A 23495-nucleotide genomic window follows, 5' to 3' on the forward strand; every position below is an offset into this window, starting at 1 on the left:
ATAACTTCCCAACTAAGGACTTAGAAGCCTTGCAGCTTTCATTCTCTCCTTGTTGGAAGCCAGATGACATTTAAAGAAGCCCAGGAAATATCTCTGAATAATGAGAGACCATGTGAAGAGAAAGAGGCTGTAAGAAGAACTTGGGTTTCTTAGCCAAAGCCAGTACCAAGGCTTCAATCATGTGATGATATCATGTTGGATACTTTAGTTTCAGCTCAACTGTCATAGCTGACACCATGTGGAAAAGAAAAGAGCCACTCCACTGAGCACTGCTCAGATTTCTGACTCAAACAATTATGTGGAAATAAAATGGTAACTGTTTTAAGTAGCTAAGTTTTGGGCTTGCTACACAGAAATAGATATTGGGAGTATTCAGTTGTGCCTCCTCTTTTTAGCACAGGATTCAGCTAGCTCACTCCGTATGTTTGTCAGTTACCACCATCTTTCTCCTTTCTAACTTCCAAAAACTTGTTCATATCATCTCTTCTCCCGTCTCTTTTTCCTTAAGTCCAATTTCTAAATCATTTTATACCATTTTAGCTGGGTTTGGGGAAGAGAACATTAAATGCATGTGGTCACTCTATCATCTTTAACTAGAATTATTTTTTATAACACAAAAATTACAAACTTCAGTTCTATAGCTACTGTTATTATATATTACTTGAAGTATACACCTGTGATATTGCAAAATATATATTTGGTCTTCATCTCAAGTCTCCTGGCATGCAACTCCTAAAATCTTTGGAATTCCCAAAATGATGTGTCTTTTTGTATGCTAATGAGTTGACAAGTGGCTGGCAGCCCCTAGGTGGCTTCAGGATGGAAGCTGGTCACTGGAAAAAACAAGGCAGTATTAGAACACTGGGACTTTCAGCCCCAACTCCTCAGCCTTCAGGGAGGGAGAAAGGAAAGGAGCTGAAGGTTAGGTTGCTTGCCAATGGTTTAATCAATCATGCCTAGATAATGAAGTTTCTATAAAAACCTTTTTTAAAAACAGGGTTAGGGAATGTCTGGATAGCTGAACACTTGAAGGTTCCTAGAGGGTTGTGTGCCTGGAGAAGGCATGGAAGCTCTTCTTCCCTTTCCATTTAGCTTGCCCTAGGCATCTCTTCATCTGTATCCTTAGTAATATTCTTTATAATAAACTGATAAATGTGTTTCCCTGACTTCTGTGAGCCGCTCTAGCAAATTAATCAAATCCAAGAAGTAGGTAGTTGGAATCCTGATTTATAGCTAGTTGGTCAGAGCACAGGTAAAATAACCTGAGGCTTGTTACTGGCATCAGAAGTGGGAGGCAGTCTTGTGGGGTTGAGCCCTCAACCTGTGGGATCTGACACTATCTACAGCTCGACAGTGTCAGAATTAAATTGAATTCGAGGACAACCAGCTGGTGTCTGCTGCAGAACCGATTGATTGGTTGTTGGTGGGGAGAAATCCCCACATACTTCATGGTGATCAGAGGTCACAGAAGTCTTCTGTGTTAATTGCTGTGGCATGAGAGCAGAGGAAAAATAGTTTGCTTTTCCCACAGAATGGCATAACTCGCTGTGTATAACACTGCACTGAAACCCCAAAACTGAAGACGAAACTGGTCCAAAATAAAATTTCCCAATACATTAATAAGAGTTACCATAAGCATAGATATAATCAAGATCTATTATTTCATCTCAACTAGGTGAGTTATTCATGAATAATCTGAAGTGGACTGCTTTAAACAAAACTGTGATATGTATTAATACCATGATTCCTTTAAGTTTTTTGCAATTTTGATTTTTACAACACATTTCTCTTAGAATCTTTCAAGATACAGAAACTACGTTTTCTGATTGTGTATTTTCCTACCTCTTCCTAAAAGAAGTCTTGCCTACAGTCAATTGTCTACTACTAAGTTAGTATGAAGAGGGGCAATATATTGAAGTAAGCCAACACAACTTACTGAGAAAAAAATGAAAAAACACAAAACACATCCATAAGACAAAGACAGCAATGTCTTTTGTTATGTGCAATAAAACATTTCTTTCTGAACCGAGAAGTTCCAATGGCATCTTCCACTGAAGAAAACAGAAAGCAGTGTCGAAGTTCTCTTGAACTCATGAAACAAAACTCATTATTACCTATTATCATTCTAAAATCCCAGCCTCTGTGGATGTATAAAAATCCACTTGGGACTTCTACATAAAAAGATGTTTACATAAAACATCTATATAATTCTTATGGGATAAAATTGTTCTAGGTGGGCCCTCATAATAATCCCTCTTCTAATTATTTGTATTCCTTATTCTGATGGTATAGAAAATGGATGTGTGAGCAAAGATAAACACAGAATATTATTTTGCAGTACAAAATAACAATCAAGTATTGAACAGCTGAAGTAGTAACATGCTACTTAAAAGTGAATTCTGCCTAGACTAAATTAGGCTTTTTTGTTCCTACCTGAAGTCAAAAGAATTCTAAAGGATCTTATAATGAATAAACAAGACCTCATTCTCTTTAAAGTTTACACATGGCAAACCTGAAACTAGAATGATCTCCATAAGCTATCTACAGTGCTGAAAAGTAGTTTTGCTCGGCTTTTAAGATAATTTTATGTTTTAATTATGGTAAATTAATATTACGTATGTTGTACAAAAAGATAAATAGGACCAATTTTAAACAAAATAAGTATCTCTATATATCCACCTGTTTACTACACAAAATGGCTAATTCGAAGTCACTTGCCATTTTTGCGTGAGGCCTTCTGCACTGTCATTGGTGGGCAAGACTGGGCGGGTGTTATTTCTGAAGAAGCAGTAGAGCCTGTATGATGAGCCTTTACCTTGTCAGCCCAACTGACACCTGTGGGAGCCAGACGAGGAGCTGGCACTGTGCCAGTTGAACCTCTATGGAGAAAAATAAACACATTTAATAAATTAAATATAAAAGAAAAACTTCTGAATATATGCTAAATGTATTTAAAATTTAAATTATGCATATGAATATCTACATATATAGAATAATAATCTGCCATGGCAATTTAAGGTAACTATATTTATAAATTTATCTTGATCTAATACTTCATTAAGTTTATATAGTATAACATATGGGAATAAACAGAAATGGATAAAAGCCCTCAGTTGTTTAAAAGAAAATTTCACTTAAATGAGGAAGCTTTTAAAAAATTATGCATAGGTACCTTAAAGTTTTCATTTTCACTTATGTGTTTTAATAATACAAATATTGGCCAGGCACAGTGGCTCACACCTGTAGTCCCAGCACCCTGGGAAGCCAAGGCAGGTGGATCACTTGAGGCCAAGAGTTCAAAACCAGCCTGGCCAACATGGTGAAATCCTGTCTCTACTAAATAACAAAAATTAGCTGGGCGCGGTGGTGTGCACCTGTAATCCCAGCTACTCGAGAGACTGAGGCATGAGAATTGCTTGAGCCCAGGAGGCAGAGGTTGTAGTGAGCCAAGACTGCACGACTGCACTCCAGCCTGGGTGACAGAGTGAGACTCCATCTCAATTTAAAAAAAGAAAAAGATATAAATATGCATTAATTCGTCAATCTTGATAAAGACACTACTAAAAGAGGCTTTTTCTTTGTGTACATTTCTTACATGAACCACAAGCATGATGCCTCACTGACAACATCTAAATTTGGTTCCTTTAAAGTGGAGTGAAAATTCAGTGATGTCTATTATATAATTTAATGCACAATTCTCCTTAACCTTAATAATATTTTCCCCAAATTTTTATAGTTATCCTGTGTACTCATTTGACAGCAACTTTAGCAGTTCCCTTTATCAAAGCTTCCAAAAATTTACCTTAGTTTTCACAAAAACAATGACTCTTTTTACACTCATATTTTAATGGTCTACTTAATATTTAAATTATGAGTTAAAATAATGAAAACAATTCACATAAGCCAAGTTTGGTACCTAACAACACATTTGAAGTAAATATATAACTCAACCAGCAGAAGCAGAAGTGAGTAGATATACAAAATGTAGTCTATGAGCCAAAATTGTTCCTCAAGCTGAAACAGTGTGTTCTACGATGATAATGAAGACTGAATTAACCCAATGACACAGTTACGTGGAGATCAATATAAGAACTTTTACCACACATGAATTAACGGCTTTGAGTGTTACAATAAACCATACACTATACAATACTCTGAACCACACACCAATGAAGTGCATTACAGGGCAAGTTTTCTTAAAATGGTGCTTGAATATATAAATATTTGTTTTCATTTGCATATACATCTTTTCCCTACTCCACTACGGTTCAATTATTAAATGGTTCCAAAGCCCATCAACCTTTAAAGGCAATACTATCTAATAACTTCATAAAGGAACTTGAAAGCAAAAGTTAGATTCTATTAAACAAACACTTCATCAGCTTTTACTAAATGCCATACAGTGCCAGGCACTTAGAATACAGAGATACGGCAGTAATCTTGCCTCAAAGAAGGTCCTAGTATAAGTACAAAAAAATAGACATTAAAAGAAAGAGTATAAGACATTGCAAATGTAACAATAAAACTGTATCCAAGGTTGAGCAGTAGCAAGAGGTGAAAGCTATTAACTGTGACATGAAGTTAGGAGATAAAAAGCAGTCAAGAAAGGTCAGGTTTTAACAGAAAAAAGAAAACTGACCAAGCAAACTACTTACCAACCCTTCCATTAAACATCAGATGTTAACATTCACTCTAAAGAAGTAGAGTCCAAAACAACTTAGTCTTAAAAACAATTTTTTTGTTTGTGCGAAACAAATGTGACAATTTTTTAAAATAATACAACTACCAGAGATTGAAATACCATTTGAAGCAAACAAAGAGCTGACCAAAAAACTTAAAAGGAAAAGCTCAAGAATAAGACATCCATGGGAGGCTTTGAAAAGTTCTAGCAAATTCCTGAAAATCAAGAAGGTCACACACATATGCAGGTTGTGTGCATACCTAGGAAATATTTGAGAGGACCCTAATCTCTTACCTATGACTGGCCTTGAGGCTCTAAGAAAGGAGGAACTGACAAGCAAAGGCAGTTATAAACTGCCAGAGCATTCAAAGTATGTCCCAAGAGACAGACAGAACCAGGTGAGAACTAAGAGATTTATTGGCTCAAGGTATTTAAGGAAACCTCTGTCAAATCGTTAGGTGATGTTGACAAAACATACTGTTGTATAGCTACATACAACATACATCAACATACACTCATGTTGTGTGTACCCATGAAACAAAATATACAGACATCACAGAATGAGTGAAGTGTAGCACTAAACTAACAGTAACAACAACAGTCACAGTTAACAATCCTGGAGACAGTAGCTATCTGATCTCCAAAGATGTCACATTTTATCATTTAAAATGCCTACTTTTCAACCAAAAAAAAAAAAATCAGATGATGTGCCAATAAACAGGAAAGTATGGCCCATTCACAAGAAGAGCAGCAACAGGAAGCCCGGACATTGGGCTTACTAGACAAAGACTTTAAATCAGCTATTAACTACATTTAAAGAACATCAAAGTGGCCAGGCACAGTAGCTTGTACCTGTAATCCTAGCACACTGGGAGCCCAAGGAGGGTGGATCACTTGAGGTCAGGAATTTGAGACCAGCCTAGCCAACATGGCAAAACCCTGTCTCTACCAAAAATACAAAAATTAGCTGGGCATGGTGGCACGCGCCTATAATTCCAGCTACTCAGGAGGCTAAGGCACGAGAATCGCTTGAACCCAGGAGGTAGACATCGCAGTAAGCCAAGATCACGTCACTCTACTCCAGCCTGGGCAACAGAGCAAGACTATATCTAAAAAAAAAAAAAAAAAAAGAAAGAAAAGAAAAGAAAAGAAAAAGAAAAAGAAAAATGAACAGATCCTCAAATGGGACAGCATCAAGAGTACAAACGTGTACAGTGGAATTTTCAAAGGAGAGAAGAGAGAGAAAGGGGCAGAAAAAAAAACATTTAAAGGAATAATGGGCAAAAACTTCCCAAATTTGATTAAAAACATTAAATACATATCCAAGAGACTCAACAAACTCCAAGTATGATAATCTCAGAGAGCCACACTTAGATATATCATAGTCAGAGGATCAAAAGCCAAAGACAGACAATCTTGAAAGAATCAAGAGAGAAGTGATGGATCACATTCAAGGATCCTCAATAACAGCTGATTTCCCATCAGAAACCATAGCAGCCAGAAGGCAGTAAGGAAACATAAAGTGCTGAAAGAAAGGATTCTTAACCAAGAATTCTACATACTACAAAACTGCCCTTCAAAAACTGAAAGATAAATTAAGACAAACACCGAGAACATCTGTTCCTAACAGACCTGTCCAACAAGAAATACTAAAGGGAGTCCAGGCTCAAACAAAAGGACAATAGACAGTAACTCGAATCTGTATGAAGAAATGAAGACTCCAGTAAAGGACTAGAAAAGAAAACTATACAGATAACCACAAAAGACAATATAAATGTAGTTTTTGTTTGTAACTCTTTTCTTCTCCTGATTAAAGAGACAATGGCAAAAAACAGTAATTTTAAAACTGTGTTGAGCTTGTAATATATAAATAATGTAATTTATATGACAATAACACAATGTATGATATGTATTAATATACAGATCTATTGCAAAGGAAATTGTTAATTCACGTTATATAATATTTGGCATAAAATATGTGAGTTTTAATCTTTGAATTACTATTTATGATTGAATATATTCCATGTCCTAAAAGCTAAACTATAATCTCCTGGAATTTTTTTTTTTTTTTTTGAGACGGAGTCTCACTCTGCTGCCCAGGCTGGAGTACAGTGGTGTGATATTGGCTCACTGCAACCTCCACCCGCCCCCGCCCCCAAATAGCTGGGAGTACAGGCACATGCCACGACACATGGCTAATTTTTGTATTTTTAGTAGAGATGGGGTTTTGCCATTTTTGCCAGGCTGGTCTCAAACCCCTGACCTCAAGTGATCCTCCCACCTCGGCTCCCCAAAGTGCTGGGATTACAGGTGTTTTTACTTTTTATATAGACAATTTCAAACATATCCACAATGCAGGAAGACAGGTCCCTTGGTAAACCCAGCTCTTCCCTCTCTGGCTTGCAATTTTCAGGCAAAACGTACCAAGAATGCAACATCTTGAAATAAGAAGGAACTGCCCACGATGGCCCAGGCTTTGTCCTTATCCCTGTAGAAGAGGATGCCTGCAACGCTTGCACTCAATAACCTAAGTGACATCGGTGTATAAAATCCAGAGCAGGGTGCTTTTGGGGTCTTTTGGCTGTGGTAATAAATGGAGCTCACACAAATGAAACTCCATTCCCCTGGTTAGCTTTCCTGAGTCCCAGGGGACTATCTTGCCATGGATCCTAGGCTTCTGTTGATCCTTGCTGCCTATCTGTGAGTAACAACATTGCTTTACCTAACTTGTGCAAGTCAGCATATGACTCACCAAACTCCTCCAGTGGCAACGGGGTTTATGCAAAACCTTCCATCAGATCTAGGAACCTTAGCAGAAATTGATGAGATGTTTAGAATCCTCCCCTGGGATTGCTAACCAACACACAGTGTTCCCCTCCTAAGTGTCAGAACCTGTATACAGTATTCTGCATAACATATACATGGATATTTTTATAGTAGAATATCAGAATCATAATACTATAATAACTAAGAAAATAATTTACTGTAATGCAAGTCTTAGTAGTTTTTTCTTAGTTCGTCTCACCCAAAATTTAAGCTTCGTCGAGCATTTGATGTTACATTTATTCTATCTGTTGATGGACTTGGAATCACATGGCGTCCCGGAGACATCTTCTTTACTTCCCATGCCAATGATGTTGGTCTGCGAATTCAATATATAAACCAAATTAAATTAACAGAGAAAAGGGAGAAACAAATAATCTTTTCTCTTGGTTGTTAGTGGCTGAAAAAATAATCCTACTTTTCAACAACAACAATAAAAAGTCACAACATGTGCAAATGTTCCCCTAGAGCATTGCTTACCAGAAAGTTACCATACTATCAGTGAGAAATCATAGTTGATAAACGGTTCAGGATTTTCTACCAACTGCAGCACAGCAACACTACTCCAATTACCTCAAAAAGGTCATGGGGTTACAGGGATATGAGATACACTACTTACGATTTATAAGCTTCCACATGCCCAGCTAAAAAAATGTTTAAAAGGCAATGATACTACTTCAATCTACTTGTCTCTGATGTCCTGGAGAGTTTGTGAAACATGTATCAAGAGAAAGAATATGGTAAGGGTTAAATGAAGAGTAGGAAAATATAAAATGTCCTTCCTCTACCTCTTAATCACTCACGAGAGTAGGATTTCACTGCTCTTTGCTGGGAAAGCTAAGAAACATAACTTAACGTCTACTCCTCCTCCTTCCTTGGCACCACAACCAATTGGCTTACAGGATGCATAACATGCCCTCAATCAGATCCCCATAACTCCTGTGGGTATCCCTGTGTCTTACTCTCCATTTCCTTTCAATCTTGCCAACTGTTGATATCTGTTTTTAAAAATTTCACTGGCAAATAGTATTTCATTGTCTTTGTTTTTTAAATTATACGTTTATTATCATTACTAGTGAAACTGAACTTTTTAACCAACCATCTGAATTTCTTCATTTGCGATTCACATGTTGGTATCTTTCCTTCATTTTTTCCACTGGGATTTGCACCATTTTCTGATTAATTTGAAATAGTTTACTACTACTCTTATGGCTACAAATCCATTGGCATTGGTGATACAACTATTTTGTCTTTAATTTTTCCTTTTTAGTTGGAAACATTTGTTCTCTTCCTATTGAATCAGTGTATCAATATTTTTCTTTGTGGTGTCTGCCTGTGTCTTACAAAGTCCTCACACGCAAAACAAATATATAAATATTTACCTATATTTTCTTCTTTAAACATATACAACTTCAGTTTTTACATTTAAATCTCCAGGCTAGCCAAAATAAATTTTGATGCATGATTTGAAGAATGCAAGATGGATAATGCCATCTATAGAGCACTTTAAGACTGCTTTCCATATATAAGTGCTGTCTCATGAGGCAAAGAAGAGAAATGCTGATAACTGGCAAAAGTAAAAGGGATGCCTCAGCCAGGCATGGTGGCCCATTCCTGTAATCCCAGCACTTTGGGAGGCCAAGGAGGGCAGATCACTTGAGGTCAGGAGTTCGAGATCAGCCTAGCCAACATGGTGAAACCCTATGTCTACTAAAAATACAAAAATTAGCTGGGCGTGGTGGCGGGTGCCTGTAATCCCAGCTACTTGGGAAGCTGAGGCTTAAAAGTGGAAGGTGGAGGTTGCAGCGAGCCAAGATGGCACCACTGCACTCCAGCCTGGGTTAAAGAGTAAGACTCTGTCTCCAAGGAAAAAAAAAAAAGGGATGCCTCAGGTATATTTTTGAACCACAGTGCCAAGAGAGGAATGGTAACCACTCTGTTAAGCTTGGGTTTGGCTTATGTAACTTTTCCAATACAATCCTCAACACAGCCACCAATAGGTAACTGAATTTTGCAAGCACAAAAAAAAATTTTTTTTAATGCATTGGTGATTACATTACAGACCTTTGGATACAACAAACAAACTCAATCAAGTTAAATAAAAAAATGAAAAGAAAAAGAAAATAAAGATTTATTGTAAGGATATAAACTGTACAAGGTCAAAGACATCCAAAAGTTGGGGGAGACTAGAATCAGGGCTCATGAGGATTAGACCCGGTATAGGCTCTCAAAGGCCACATAATTTCTGTTTCTCTCTGTAAATCTATTCCCTTTTTTTCCCCAACCTATTTTACTCTGCTTATTGTCACAAAGACAATACAGCCACAAGTCCCAAATCAGCATAATAATCTCTTAGCTTGGTTCAACCCAGTGAAAGAATGAAACCCCAGATCCAAGCACCTATTACCAACGTAAGGGTAAAATTGCTTAGTACAAACAAAGACATTTAGGCCTGACCCACCCAGGGACTGTGGATGAAGTAGGCACTAAAAAACCATCAAAAATTTTACTGTGAGAAACAAAAATGTTAAAAGGATCAACCTATCTTAGTTTCCCTAGATTTGGTTTCCCGGGAATCCAGCCCTTCTGGATCTCCCTTGGAATTCCTTTACCCTACTGGTTCTGACTGCCTGTAGGGCTGACACATCAGGATGAGATAAAAGATGCCTTTTTTACTGGATAGTTTCACCCACTAAGATTGAACCAAGATTAAATCCAAAGCAAAGAGGCAGGATAGGCCTATTTGCTTGGCGGGAGGCGGGGGGAAGCAGCCTTGTAGCTCCATGTGACTTGGCAAGTTTGCCAGAGTTTAGGAATTACTTAGATGTCTAAACTAAACTGCTCTTTTGCCTTTGTACATAACCAAAATAATACTAAGTCCATTTGATTATCTATTTCTGGAGTATCTAATTCTCCCTACTGTTACTACCTTAATCTGAGTAGCCATCATCTCTAAACTACATTGCTATATCTCAACCTTCCCACATGGCAGCCAAAATGATCTTTTAAAAATATAAATCTGATATGTCACTTCCCTACTTTAAAACCCTTTATTGGCTCAAAGTCAAATCTAAATCCCTTATTATTTCTACAGAGCTCTACACAATGTGGTCCTAGCCTAGCTCTCTAGGCTCATCTCATGCTACTCTCCCCTTGTTCTTTTCACTCCTGCCCTACTAAATTCCTTGATTACACTGTGCTCCCTTTCACTTCAAAGATATCACACATGCTGTTAGCATTATCTCGAATTACTCTTTTCTCTTTGTCTAACTAACTCCTACTTAACAATTCTGTCTCAATTTAAATGTCACCTCCTCAGGAAGCCTTCCTAGACTTAGCAAACTGGGTAAGAGTGTTTTTTCTTATACTCACAGAGAAAGCTGTATTTCTTCTTGATGACACTTGGCACATTTATACTTACTTAACATCAGTCTTTCCTGTTAGAAATGCACTTAGTCCATTCAGGCTGCTACAACAAAATACCTTATGACTGGGTAATTTATAAACAACAATAAGAAATTTATTTCTCATAGTTCTGGATGCTGGGAAGGACAAAATCAAGGTGCCAGCAGATTCAAGGTCTGATACGAGCCCTGTTCCTTATAAAGATCATCTTTCAGCTGTGTCTTCACATGGTGGAGGGGTAACAGCTCCCACTTCTTTTATATGTCACTAATCCCACTCATAAGGGCTCCACCTTCCCAACTTAACTACCTCCTAAAGCCCCCACCTCTTAATACTATCACATTGGTGATTAAATTTCAACATATGAATTTTGGGAAGGCACATTCAGGCCACAGCATGTACTATGTACTTCATGAGGGCAGGGACTGCATCTGTCCTCTTGACCACAACAGTCACAGAGCTTGGCACACAGCATTCAGATACTGTGTGGTGATTCCAAATGAATCCTTCTAAAGGAGCTTTGATCTCGTATTATTCCCCTAATCAAAAATCATCAATTTTCCTCATTGCCTAATACATTAAGAAGAAATACTGCATCTTTCCCTACTACTTTGACTTCACACATGTCCTACACTTACATAGCTGTTTAAATTTATTCCCTTCACCGAAATGGCCAACCAGCTGGTAAAATCCATCCCATCCATGAAACACTTCTTCTGCATCCTCCTGAAATCTTCCCTGATCTATCCTCCAAAAGAGATTTGTCCTTATCTGAAGAACCATAATAGTTTTTTGTACTAAGTTCTATTCTTATCACACTCAGTCTATAAATTCCATGAGTGGTAAATGTGTCACATTCAAAAATTAAATCTCTGTACTGAATAAAGTGATAATACCCAATTAATACCCACTGATAATTACCCAATAAATATTTGTTATTTAATTGAATGAGAAATGCAGCACCTGACTTTTAGATTTTTACAAGTTTCAAGTCAATATGAGGTTAAGTTTATTGTCCGTTTCAGTGATTGCTATTGAAACTGCTGGATGATAGGAAGATTGAGACCAGAGAGCTCATTACCTGCTTTGAGCATCTGTCTTCTCTAGCTTTTCCTGAAGCTGAATCCAGTCAATCAATGCTTTGAAATCTCTTACATAGTTATCCAGCATCATTAGCACCTCCTAAAAGAAACAAAACAAAAAAAAATTAAATTCCAGTCTGAGACTAAAAACTTTGAAGAAAAAAAAGAGTGAACAACTTAAGAATGAGTAGTTTTTACATTATACTCTTCAATGAAAAAGCTGCGTAAGTTACAGATTTTTTATTCATTCTGTTTGGTAAGATAATAAGAAATATAATAGGTTGAAAGTCTAAAGACCAAGAAATGATATTGATGTTCCTTCTCAAAACCTCCCCCAATAGCCATCCTTTCAACCTTTTTATTATGAATTTTAACATATAGAAAAGTACACTAAACATAAATCCAGCTGCACACTTGTAGTCCCAGTCACTCCAGAGGCTGAGGCAGGAGAATTGCTTAAGTCCAGGAGTTCAAGACCAGCCTGGGCAAGATAATAAGATGCCATCTTTAAATAACAATATTATTAAGAATTAACAATGTTTTTCAAGGTTCAACCACCTGGTAGCGTGTATCAGTACTTCATTTCTTTTTATGGCTGAATGACTGCATGAATATAGTATATTTGTTTATTCATTTATCATTTGATAAATATTTGGGTTGTTTCTACTTTTTGTTTATTATGAATACTGCTGCTATAAAAATTTGTATCCAGGTTTTTCTGTGAACATGTTTTCAATTCTCTTGGGTATATACTTAGAAGTGGATTTGCTGAGTCATATGATAACTCTAAGTTTAAAGTTAACTACCAAACTTTTCTCCACAGCTGCTGCATCATTTTACATTCCCAGCAGCAATTTATGAGAGTTCCATATTCTTCACATCTTTGCCAAAACTTGCTGCTTTCTGACTTTTTTATCCTAGTCATCCTAAATGAGTGTGAAGTGCTATCATTGGGGGTTATGTGCATTTCTCCAATGACTAATAACTTTGTGCCTCTTTTCATGTACATTAGACATTTGTTTACCCTTTTTTTTTTTTTTTTTTTTGGAGACGGAGTCTCGCTCTGTCACCCAGGCTGGAGTGCAGTGGCGTGATCTCAGCATCGCGGCTCACTGCAACCTCCACCTCCCAGGTTCAAACGATTCTCCTGCCTCAGCCTCCCAAGTAGCTGGGATTACAGGCACGTGCCACCATGCCCAGCTAATTTTTTCTATTTTTAGTAGAGACGGGGTTTCACTGTGTTAGCCAGGATAGTCTCAATCTCCTGACCTCGTGATCCACCTGCTTCGGCCTCCCAAAGTGCTGGGATTACAGGTGTGATCCACCGCGCCCAGCCGACATTTGTATATCTTAAAAGAAATGTCTATTCAAATCCTTTGCCCTTTTTTACTGAGTTATTTGTCCTTTTTATTGTTGAGCTGTAAAGTTCTTTATATATTCTAGGTATTAGACCTTCATCAACCATATGGCTGACAAACATCTTGTCCCATTATGTGGGTGATTTTTCCATTTGATAGTATCCTTTGACACACACAAGTTTTTAATTTTGATAAAGTTCAATTTATTTTTTCTCTGGCTTTGGGTGTCACAGTCCAAGGTCACAAAGATGTATATGTTTTCTTGAAAGAGTGTTATACTTTCAGCTCTTACATTTAGGCTTTAAACTGTATTCAGTTAATATTTGTATACAGTGTGAGATAAAAATCCAAATTCATTTGTTGCACACAGATATCCTGGTGTCCTAACATCACTGTTGAAAATACTATTCTTTCCCTCATTAAATGGTTCTGGCACTCATGTCAAAAATCAAATTCATACATAGATGTATGAATTTATTCCAAGGATTTCAAATCTATTTCATTGATCCATATATCTATCCTACTGCCAGTACCACAGAATTTGATTACTGTGGTTTTGTACTAAGTTTTAAATTCAGGGGGTCTAGGTCCTCAAACGTTGTTCTTTTTCAGGATTGTCTTGGCTATTCTACATACTTTGCATCCCCATATGAATTTAAGATCCACTTGTCCATTTCTGCCAAAAAGGGGGAAGGGAGCAATTGGAATGTTCATAGGTATTGCATTGAATCTGGGTATCACTTTGGGAAATACAGCCATCTTAACACTATGAAGTCTTCTGTTCATGAATTCTGAATATCTTTTCCTTTAATTAGGTTTCTCTTATTTGTTACAATGATTCTTCGTAGTTTCTTTCAATTATATTTTATAGTTTGTGTGTACATCTTACACTACTTTAAATTTATGCCTAAATATTTTATTGTTTTTGATGTTATTTTAATGTAACTGCTTTCTTAATTTCATTTTTGGATTGTTTACTCCTAGTGTATAAAAATACAACTGATTTTTGAGTGTCCATCTTGTATCCTATAATCTTGCTAAACTTGTTTATTAGCTCTAATAATTGGGGGGCAGGTGTCTTTAAGGGTTCTTTATATATAGAATCATGTTATCTGCAAGTACAGTTTTACTTCTTCCTTTTCATCTAGATGTCTTCTATTATGTTTTCTTGTCTAATTGCCCTGGCTAGAACCTTTAGTACAATATTGCATGTAAGTGGCAAGAAAAGACATCACTGTCTTGTTCCTGATCTTACCCAACGGGAAAGCTTTCAGTCTTTCACCATTAAGCATGACATTAACTGTGGATTTTTCATAGATACTCTTTATCAGGTTAAGGAATTTCCCTATTGAATGTTTTTATCATGAAATGGTATTGGCTTTTGTCAAATGCCTTTTCTGCACCAACTGAGATAATCTGTGATCTTTTTCCATTCATTCTATTAATACATTCTATTATGTTTATTGATTTTCATATGCTCAACCACTCTTACCTTCCTGGACTAAATCCCACTGGGTCATGATGTTATAGACCTTTTTATGTGCTGCTAGATTTGGTTTGCTATTACTCTGTTGAGAATTTTTATGTCTGTATTTGTAAAAAATATTGCTTAACTAACATTATTTATTTTTTTATTTTTTATTTTTTATTTTTTACTTTTTTTTATTATACTTTAAGTTTTAGGGTACATGTGCACATTGTGCAGGTTAGTTACATATGTATACATGTGCCATGCTGGTGCGCTGCACCCACTAACTCGTCATCTAGCATTAGGTATATCTCCCAATGCTATCCCTCCCCCCTCCCCCCTCCCCCCACCCCACAACAGTCCCCAGAATGTGATATTAACTAACATTATTTTTAACTTCAATGTTTAGAAGAATTCACTCGAAAAATCCCTAAAGTTGGGAATTATTTGGGTGATGGATATTTTTAATTATAAACTCAGTTGCCAGTTATAAAGCTATGTAGGTTTTCAATTTCTTATGTCCGTTTTTATTGTTTTTCTAAGAATTAATACTTTTTGTGTAAATTTTCATTTTACAAAAGGAATCCCAGTTCTCCCACTACATGTGGTCCAACTTCACAAATAGCGTCCCAACTTCTATGATTCCCAACAGAATTTTAGATACCTACATCACCTAGCTGACAGCAGAAGGGACTCAGTATTCTGAGTCTCCTGGGATCCCAGAGAATAAAGAGGTGATTTTCAACAGGTGTGTGAGCACTTCCAGCAGCTAACCTCCTGGGCACAGGAAAGAGAAAAAGGGCCAAAACTACTAGCCCCCAGTTTCTCCACAGAAAGGGTTTGTCTGCATACTTTTCCAGCTGCAGCCTGAGGGTTTGGGCTTATAACTAGCCTGCATCCGGAAGCCAGTGGAGCAGGTAAACAACAGACCTCCAGAAGCCTCAAGGGGCTTATGGGTACCTGCTGCCCCTTTTCCCCTTGCCTTGCTCCAGCAATAAAACTAGGTTTGCAGATTTTCCCTGAAAGGAGTTTACATGTACATGGCATGCCCCAACTTTCACAGCTCCCACCCAAAGGATTGGCTCCTAAATCACCTAGCCCTGGGAGTTGATGAGGCTCTGCATTTGTGAATCTCCCTAAACTATAAAGAGCAAAGAGCTGCTTTTTAAACAGGTAGGGCTCCAGCAGATCTCCTCCCAAGGTCAGCGCTGAGCTAAAAAGCAAAAACTCCCGACTCCCAATTTCTCCCTAAAGGAAACTGACTACACACCTAATGTCCTGACTTCTCCAGCTGCTACCTGAAACTGCAGGAAATTAGCAGTCTTCTGGGACCATAAATGTGCATGTGGGGACTATCCACAACTTCACCTGCTGGCATGCTCCAGAGATAAAGCGAAGTCTCCAGTTAACCTGCCTATCTCCAAGAGCATATAGATTAGGCATCTGCCAGGCCCCTGGGAGCAACAAAGTACAAAGCAATGGGTCAAAAGACTGTGCAGTCTGAACAAGAATATGGCATCACTGCAGATCCTCTCCCCAGCTTAATGTAAAGAAAATGAGAGAAAAACTCCAGCTCCTAGCTTCTCCCTGAGAAATAAGAAACTGGAACACATATTTAATACCTCAACTTTTCCAGCTGGATCTTGAGAGATGGGTTTCTAACTTGCTTGTCTCAGGATACTAACAGGACTTGGCATACCCTAATCTGGGGACCATTAAGAACAAAGACTGCAGTTTAGATCAGCACAAAGGTTTGAGGGGCACCTAGAATAACTAGCTGAGCTGACAGGTAAGATCCATCTCCTACAGAAGGCCAGTATGACAAGACTAGGAAAGGCAGTTGCCTCACCTAATGCACAGAAACAAACACTAAGGGTCAAAGAAAATGAAGAAACAGGTATACAAGTTCCAAATAAAAGAGCAAGATAAACCTCCAGAAACTGATCCTAATGAACTGCCAATATGTGACTTATCACATAGAGAATTCAAAAGAACAGTCATAAAGAAGTTCGCCAAGGTCAGAAGGAGTAATGCATAAAACTAGCTAAAAATTTCTGCCAAGAGACAGAAAATACAAAAAGTACCAAACAGAAATCATATAGCTGAAGAATATAATACTCAACTAAAAATTTTAATATAGGGGTTAAACAGCAGACTAGATTAAGCAGAAAAAGGATCAGGAACTCTAAGGTCATCAGAAATCATTTAAGATGAGGAATAAAAGGAAAAAATGACAAAGAGTAAAGAAAGCTAAAGTGACTTACAGAGCAGCATGAAGCAGAAGTAAATATGCATTATTGGAGTTAGAAAAGAAGAAGAGAAAGTGACAGAAAGCTTATTCAAAGAAATGATGGCTGAAAACTTCCCAAACCTGGGTGAGGAACTAGAAATCAAAATCAAAATCCAGAAAGCCCAAATAACTAGACGAATCCAGAGATATCTACACTGAGACACATTATAATCAAATTGTCAAAAGTTAAAGACAAAGACAGACTTCTGAAGACAGTAAAACAAAAGTTACTTATTACACACACAGGGGCCCCCATAACACTATCAGTAGATTTTTTAGCAGAACTTTGCAACCCATAAAGGCTGAAGTGATAAATTCAAAGTACTGAACGAAAAAGAAAGTGTCAGCCAAGAAAATTATACCCAGAAAATCTGGCCTTCAAAAATTAATTAGTGATAAAGACTTCCAAAGACAAACAAAAGCTGACGGAGTTAATCACTACTATACTTGATTTACAAGAAAAGCTAAAAAAGTTGTTCACATTGAAACAAAAATAAACTAAATAGCAACATGAAAGCTTAAGTAAGAAATTCATTGGAAAACAAAATATATAAAGAATAAAAGAACATTTTATGACTATAACAGTGGTGGGCATATCAATTATAATCCTATTATAAAAGATAAGAGATAAAAGTATTAAAAACAATTATAACTAAATTTAAATTATGTTAATGGGCACAATATAAATAATTATAAATTGTGACATCAATACTATTTATAATGTGGGAGGAAGAGACATAAAAGGAGAGACTTCTTGAATGCAAGGGAAGTCAAGGTGTTATCAGCTTAAAACAGATCATTATAACAATAAAATATTTTACATAAGCACCCTGGTAACCACAAAGAAAATGCCTAAACAAATTACACAAAAGAAAGAGGAAGGAATCAAAATCTAGCAATACAAAAAAAAAAAAAACACACACACACACACACAAAAGAGAGCAAGTGAGAAAAACAAGGACAAAAATATCATAAGACAAACACAAAACAGTTAATTAAAAGGTAGTAATAAATCCTTATCAATAATTATTTTAAATGTAAACAAGCTAAACTCCCTGATAAAAAATACAGTGTGACTAAATTATTTGGGGTTAAATAATGGTCAAAAATAATGGTTAAAAAACAAACTATATGCTAGCTACAAGAACCCCCTTAAGATTCAAGAACACAAAGAGACAAAGTGAAAAGATGGAAAAAGATATTGTAAGCAAATGGAAACCAAAAGAAAGTAGAAATGACTAAATTATCAAAGTAGAATGTAAGGAAAAAACTGTCTCCAGAGAAATGAAGGTCCTTACATAACAATAAAAGGGTCAATTCAACAGGAAGACACAACAATTTTAAGTATATTTGCACCTAACATCAAAGCACTTAAAATAATAAAGCAAATACTGATGGATCTGAAAGAAGAAACTGACTGCAATTCAGTAATAGAAGACTGCAATGTCTCACTTTCAATAATAGATAGAATTTACAAAAAAAAAAAAAGACAACGAAACAATACAAACCAAATAAACTTAACAAACATAGAATTAGCAGGAAAATACACATTTTTCTCAAGTGCACACATATTCTTCAGGGCAGATCACGAAACAAGTTAGGTCTCAAAAAAGTCTTAACAAATTAAAATCATACCAAGTATGTTTTCCAACCGCAACTGAATGAAACTAGAAATCAGTAATAGCAAGAACAAAAAAAAAGGCAGTGAGGAGTCACAGAAACATGGAAATTAAATGAGACACTCTTGAACCAATGGGGCAAAGAAGAAACCAAAAGAAAATTTTTAAAATATCTTGAGACAAATAAAAAGAGAACTTACAAAAATATGTGATGCAGCAAAGCAGTATAAAAAGGAGGTTTGGGCCAGGCGCGGTGGCTCATGCCTGTAATCCCAGCACTTTGGGAGGCCAAGGCTGGTGGATCACCTGAAGTCGGGAGTTCAAGACCAGCCTGATCAACATGGAGAAACCCCTCACTACTAAAAATACAAAATTAGTTGGGGTGCTGGCACATGCCTGTAATCCCAGCTACTCAGGAGGCTGAGGCAGGAGAATCTCTTGAACCCAGGAGGTGGAGGTTGCGGTGAGCTGAGATCACGCCATTGCACTCCAGCCTGGGCAACAAGAGTGAAACTCTGCCTCAAAAAAAAAAATAAAAAAATAAAAAAAATAAAATAAAAAAGGGAAAACAAAACAAAACAAAAAAGTAAAAAGGAGGTTTGTAGCTATAAATACCTATATTGAAGAAGAAATATCTCAAATAAACAACCTAACTTTACAACTCAAGAAACTAGGAAAAAAACAAACTAAACCGAAAGTTAGCAGAAGGAAGAAAATAATAAAGATAACAACAGAAATAAATCAAATATAGAAAAACATCAATAGCCGGGCATGGTGGCTCATTCCTGTAATCCTAACACTTTGGGAGGCCGAGGCAGGCAGATCACTTGAGGTCAGGAGTTCGAGACCAACCTGGCCAGTATGGTGAAACCCTGTCTCTATTAAAAATACAAAAATTAGCCAGGTGTGGTGGCAGGTACCTGTAATCCCAGCTACTCAGGAGGCTGAGGTGGGCGAATCATTTGAATCCGAGAGGCAGAAGTTGCAGTGAGCCAAGATTGTGCCACTGCACCCCAGCCTGGGTGACAAAGCGAGACTCCGTCTCAAGAAAAAAAAAACAAAAAACAAAAATTAGCTGGACATGGTGGCATGCGCCTGTAATTCCAGCTATTTGGGAGGCTGAGCACGAGAATCACTTGAACCTGGGAGGCAGAGGGTGCAGTGAGCCACGACTATGCAACTGCACTCCAGCCTGGGTGACGGAGTGAGACTCTGAAAAAAAAAAAAAAAAAAAAAAAAGAAAGAAAGAAAGACAGACATCAATAAAACAAAGAGTTGGTTGTATTTTTTAAAATGGCAAAACCTTAGGGTGAAAAAAAGAGATGACTCATCGGAAACATAAAGAGGGACAATACAACAGACGCCTTGAAAATATAAAAGATCATAAAAGTTGATTATGAACAATTATATACCAATACATATATAACCTAAGGAAACAGTATGTTCCTAGAAACATACAACATGCCAAAGCTGAATTAAGAAGAAACAGAAAGCCTAAACATGCCAGTAACAAAATGACTGAAATAGTATCAAAAACTTCCCAATGAAGAAAAGTCCAAAACCAGATATCTTCAGAGTCGAATTCTACCAAACATTCAAAAAAATTAGTATCAATCCTTCTTAAATACTTCCAGAAAAAAAAAAAAAAGTAAAGGGAAGAGTTTCAATTTCATACATGAGATCAATTTCATCCTGATATCAAAGTCAGAAAAAGATAACACAAAAAATGATGAATATACACACAAAAATGCTCAATACTAGGGAACCAAATTCAACAATACATCAAAAAGATAATATACCATAACCAAGTGAGATTAATCCCTGAGCTGTAAGGATGGTTCAAGACATGCAAATCAATCAATGAGATACAACACATTAGCACAATGATAGGCAAGAAAGCATATAATCATCTCAACAGACACAGAAAAAGCATCTGGCAGACAGAGTTCAATATCCTTTCACTAAAAAAATAAATAAATAAATAAAACTCAACAAAATAGGTATAGAAGGAAATTTCCTCAATATAGTAGAAGTCATGTATGAAAAACGAACAGCTAACATCATAATCAACCGTGATCAATATCAACATAATAACACTTTTCATCTAAGATCTAGTACCAGGCAAGGACGCCCACTCTGGCCACTTCTAGTCAATGTAGTACTGAAAGTACTAGCAAGAGCAATCGGACCAAAAAAAAAAAGAGAAAGAAACAAAAGGCATTCAAATCAGAAATAATGAAGTAAAATTATCCATGGTTGCATTTGAATTGATTCTATATGCAGGAAAACGCTACAGGTGTCACATACACACAAAAAAAGGTCAGAACTTCTAAATGAAAAGTAGCAGGATACAAAAATCAACATTCAAAAAATCTGTTGCACTTCTTTGCATCAATAACAATCTATGTTAAAAAGAAATTTTCAAAATCCTATTTATAATAGCATCCAAAGAATCAAATACTTAGGAATAAATATAATATAACCAAGGAAGTGCAAGATCTGTACACTGAAAACTATAAAACATTGATTAAAGAAACTGAAGCAGATGCAAATAAACAGAAAGCTATTCCATGTTTATGGGTTGTAAAAATTAATACTGTTAAAACATTCATACAGGCTGGGTGCAGTTGCTCACACCTGTAATCCTAGCACTTTGGGAGGCCAAGGTGGGCAGATTACTTGAGGTCAGGGGTTCGAGATCCGCCTGGCCAACATGGTGAAACCCCGTCTCTACTAAAATTACAAAAATTAGCTGGGCATGGTGGCAGGTGCCTATAATCCCACATACCCGGGAGGCTGAGGCAGAAGAATTGTTTGAACCCGGGAGGCAGAGGCTGCAGTGAGCCGAGATTACGCCACCGCGCTCCAGCCTGGGCGTCAGGGCGAGACTCCATCTCAAAAAAAAAAAAATTCATACTATCCAAAGTGACATGCTCAATGCAATCACTACCAAATTGTACTGGCATTTTTCACAGAAATAGAAATAGAAAAAACAATGCTAAAATTTGTATGGAACTACAAAAAACTTTAAATAGCCAAAACAATGTGGAGAGAGAAAAATTAAATTGGAGGCATCACATTTCCTGACTGTAGATTATACTACAAATCAACAGTAATCTAAACTGTAATGACAGGCATACAGACAGACATGAAGACCAACAGAACAACGAAACATAACAGAAAGCCCAGAAATAAACCCAAGCATATGATGGTCAACTAATTTTCAACAAGACCACCAAAAAAAACACAATGAGAAAAGGATAAACTCTTCAATAGTGTTGGGAAAACTGAATAACCACATGTAAAAGAAGGAACTAGACCCTTATCTTACACCATACGCAAAAATAAACTCAAAATGCATTAAAGACGTAAACATGAGACCTGAAACTATAAAACTTCTAGAAGAAAACAAAAGGAAAAGTTCCTTAATAGTGACCTCAAGCAATAATTTTTTTGGTATCACACCAAAAATTCATGCAACAAAAGCGAAAATATCCAAGTGAGACTACATCAAAATAAAAACTTTCCTAGAAATAAAAAGAAGACATTTAACAGAATGAAAAAGCAGGCTACAGACTGAGAAAAATATTTGGAAACTCTGTATATGATAAGGGGTTAATATCCAAACTATATAAGGAACTCACACAATTCAATAACAGGAAACAAATAACAGATTTAAAAATGGGCAAAGAATCTGAAGAAGTTTTTTTCCAAAGAAAACATAAAAATGGCTAATAAGCATAAGAAAAAGTGCTCAACATCAGTAATCATCATGGAAATGCAAATTAAAACCAAAAAAAATATCACTTCACATCTGTTAGAAGAGCTATTATCAAAAAGATAAGAGATAATAACAACTGTTGGCCAGGGTGTGAAGAAAACCCTTGTACACTATTTGTGGAAATGTAAACTGGTATAACCATTATGGAAAACAGTATGAAAGTTTCTCAAAAAATTAAAAATACAACTACCATATGACCCAAAAATCTCTCTTCTGAGTAGATATCCAAAGAAAATGAAATCAGCACCTCATGGAGACATCTGCACTCCTATGTTTATTTGCAGCATTATTCACAATAGCCAAGATATGGAAACAACCTTAAGTGTCCATCAATGGATAAATGGGTAAAGAAATTGTGGTGTATATATACACACACATACATACAGTCAAGCATCACTTAACAACAGAGATATACTGAGAAATGCATTGTTAGGCAATTTCATCATTGTGCGACCATCAGAGTGTACTTACAAAAACCTGGATGGTACAGCCTACTACACACCTACGTTATATGGCATGGCCTATTGCTCCTAGGCTACCTGTATGTCAGGAACCTGACCCGCACAACAGGAGGTGAGCAGTGGGCCAGTAAACATTACCACCTGAGCTCCACCTCCTGTCAGATCAGGAGCAGCATTAGATTCTCATAGGAGCACAAACCCTATTGTGAGCTGCACATGTGAAGGATCTAGGTTGAGTGCTCCTTAGGACAGTCTAATGCCTGATCGTCTGAGGTGGAACAGTTTCATCCTGAAACTACCCCTGCCACACCGACCCCAGTCCGTTGAAACATTGTCTTCCACAAAAACAGTCCCTGGTGCCAAAAAGGTTGGGGACTACTGCTGTATAGCATGTTACTATACTGAATACTACAGGCGAGAGTAACACAATGTTAAGTATCTGTGCATCTAAACACAGAAAATCTACAGTAAAAATACGTTGCAAAATATTTTTTAAATGATACACCTGTAGCATTTACCATGAATGG

At 36.8% G+C, this 23495-nt stretch overlaps 1 protein-coding gene across 29 annotated transcripts in view; it reads right to left on the bottom strand.

The window, feature by feature from the left end:
• The window catches only part of SCAPER (S-phase cyclin A associated protein in the ER), a 567113-nt gene that overhangs the window by 453584 nt on the left and 90034 nt on the right, over positions 1-23495 (bottom strand). For 25 of the 29 annotated variants that reach the window (XM_523229.8, XM_009429613.4, XM_063795293.1 and 22 more), the window contains 3 exons: positions 11991-12091; positions 7707-7823; positions 2719-2879 (listed from right to left, as the gene is read on the bottom strand). In XM_523229.8, coding sequence (XP_523229.2) covers positions 2719-2879; positions 7707-7823; positions 11991-12091 — 379 coding nt within the window. The remainder of the gene's footprint in view (positions 1-2718; positions 2880-7706; positions 7824-11990; positions 12092-23495) is intronic. The other 4 variants (XM_063795294.1, XM_063795295.1, XM_063795296.1 and 1 more) reach the window with 1 other exon arrangement.

This window comes from Pan troglodytes, chromosome 16, assembly GCF_028858775.2.
Source record: "Pan troglodytes isolate AG18354 chromosome 16, NHGRI_mPanTro3-v2.0_pri, whole genome shotgun sequence".
In the NCBI taxonomy this organism is placed as follows: Eukaryota; Metazoa; Chordata; class Mammalia; order Primates; family Hominidae; genus Pan; species Pan troglodytes.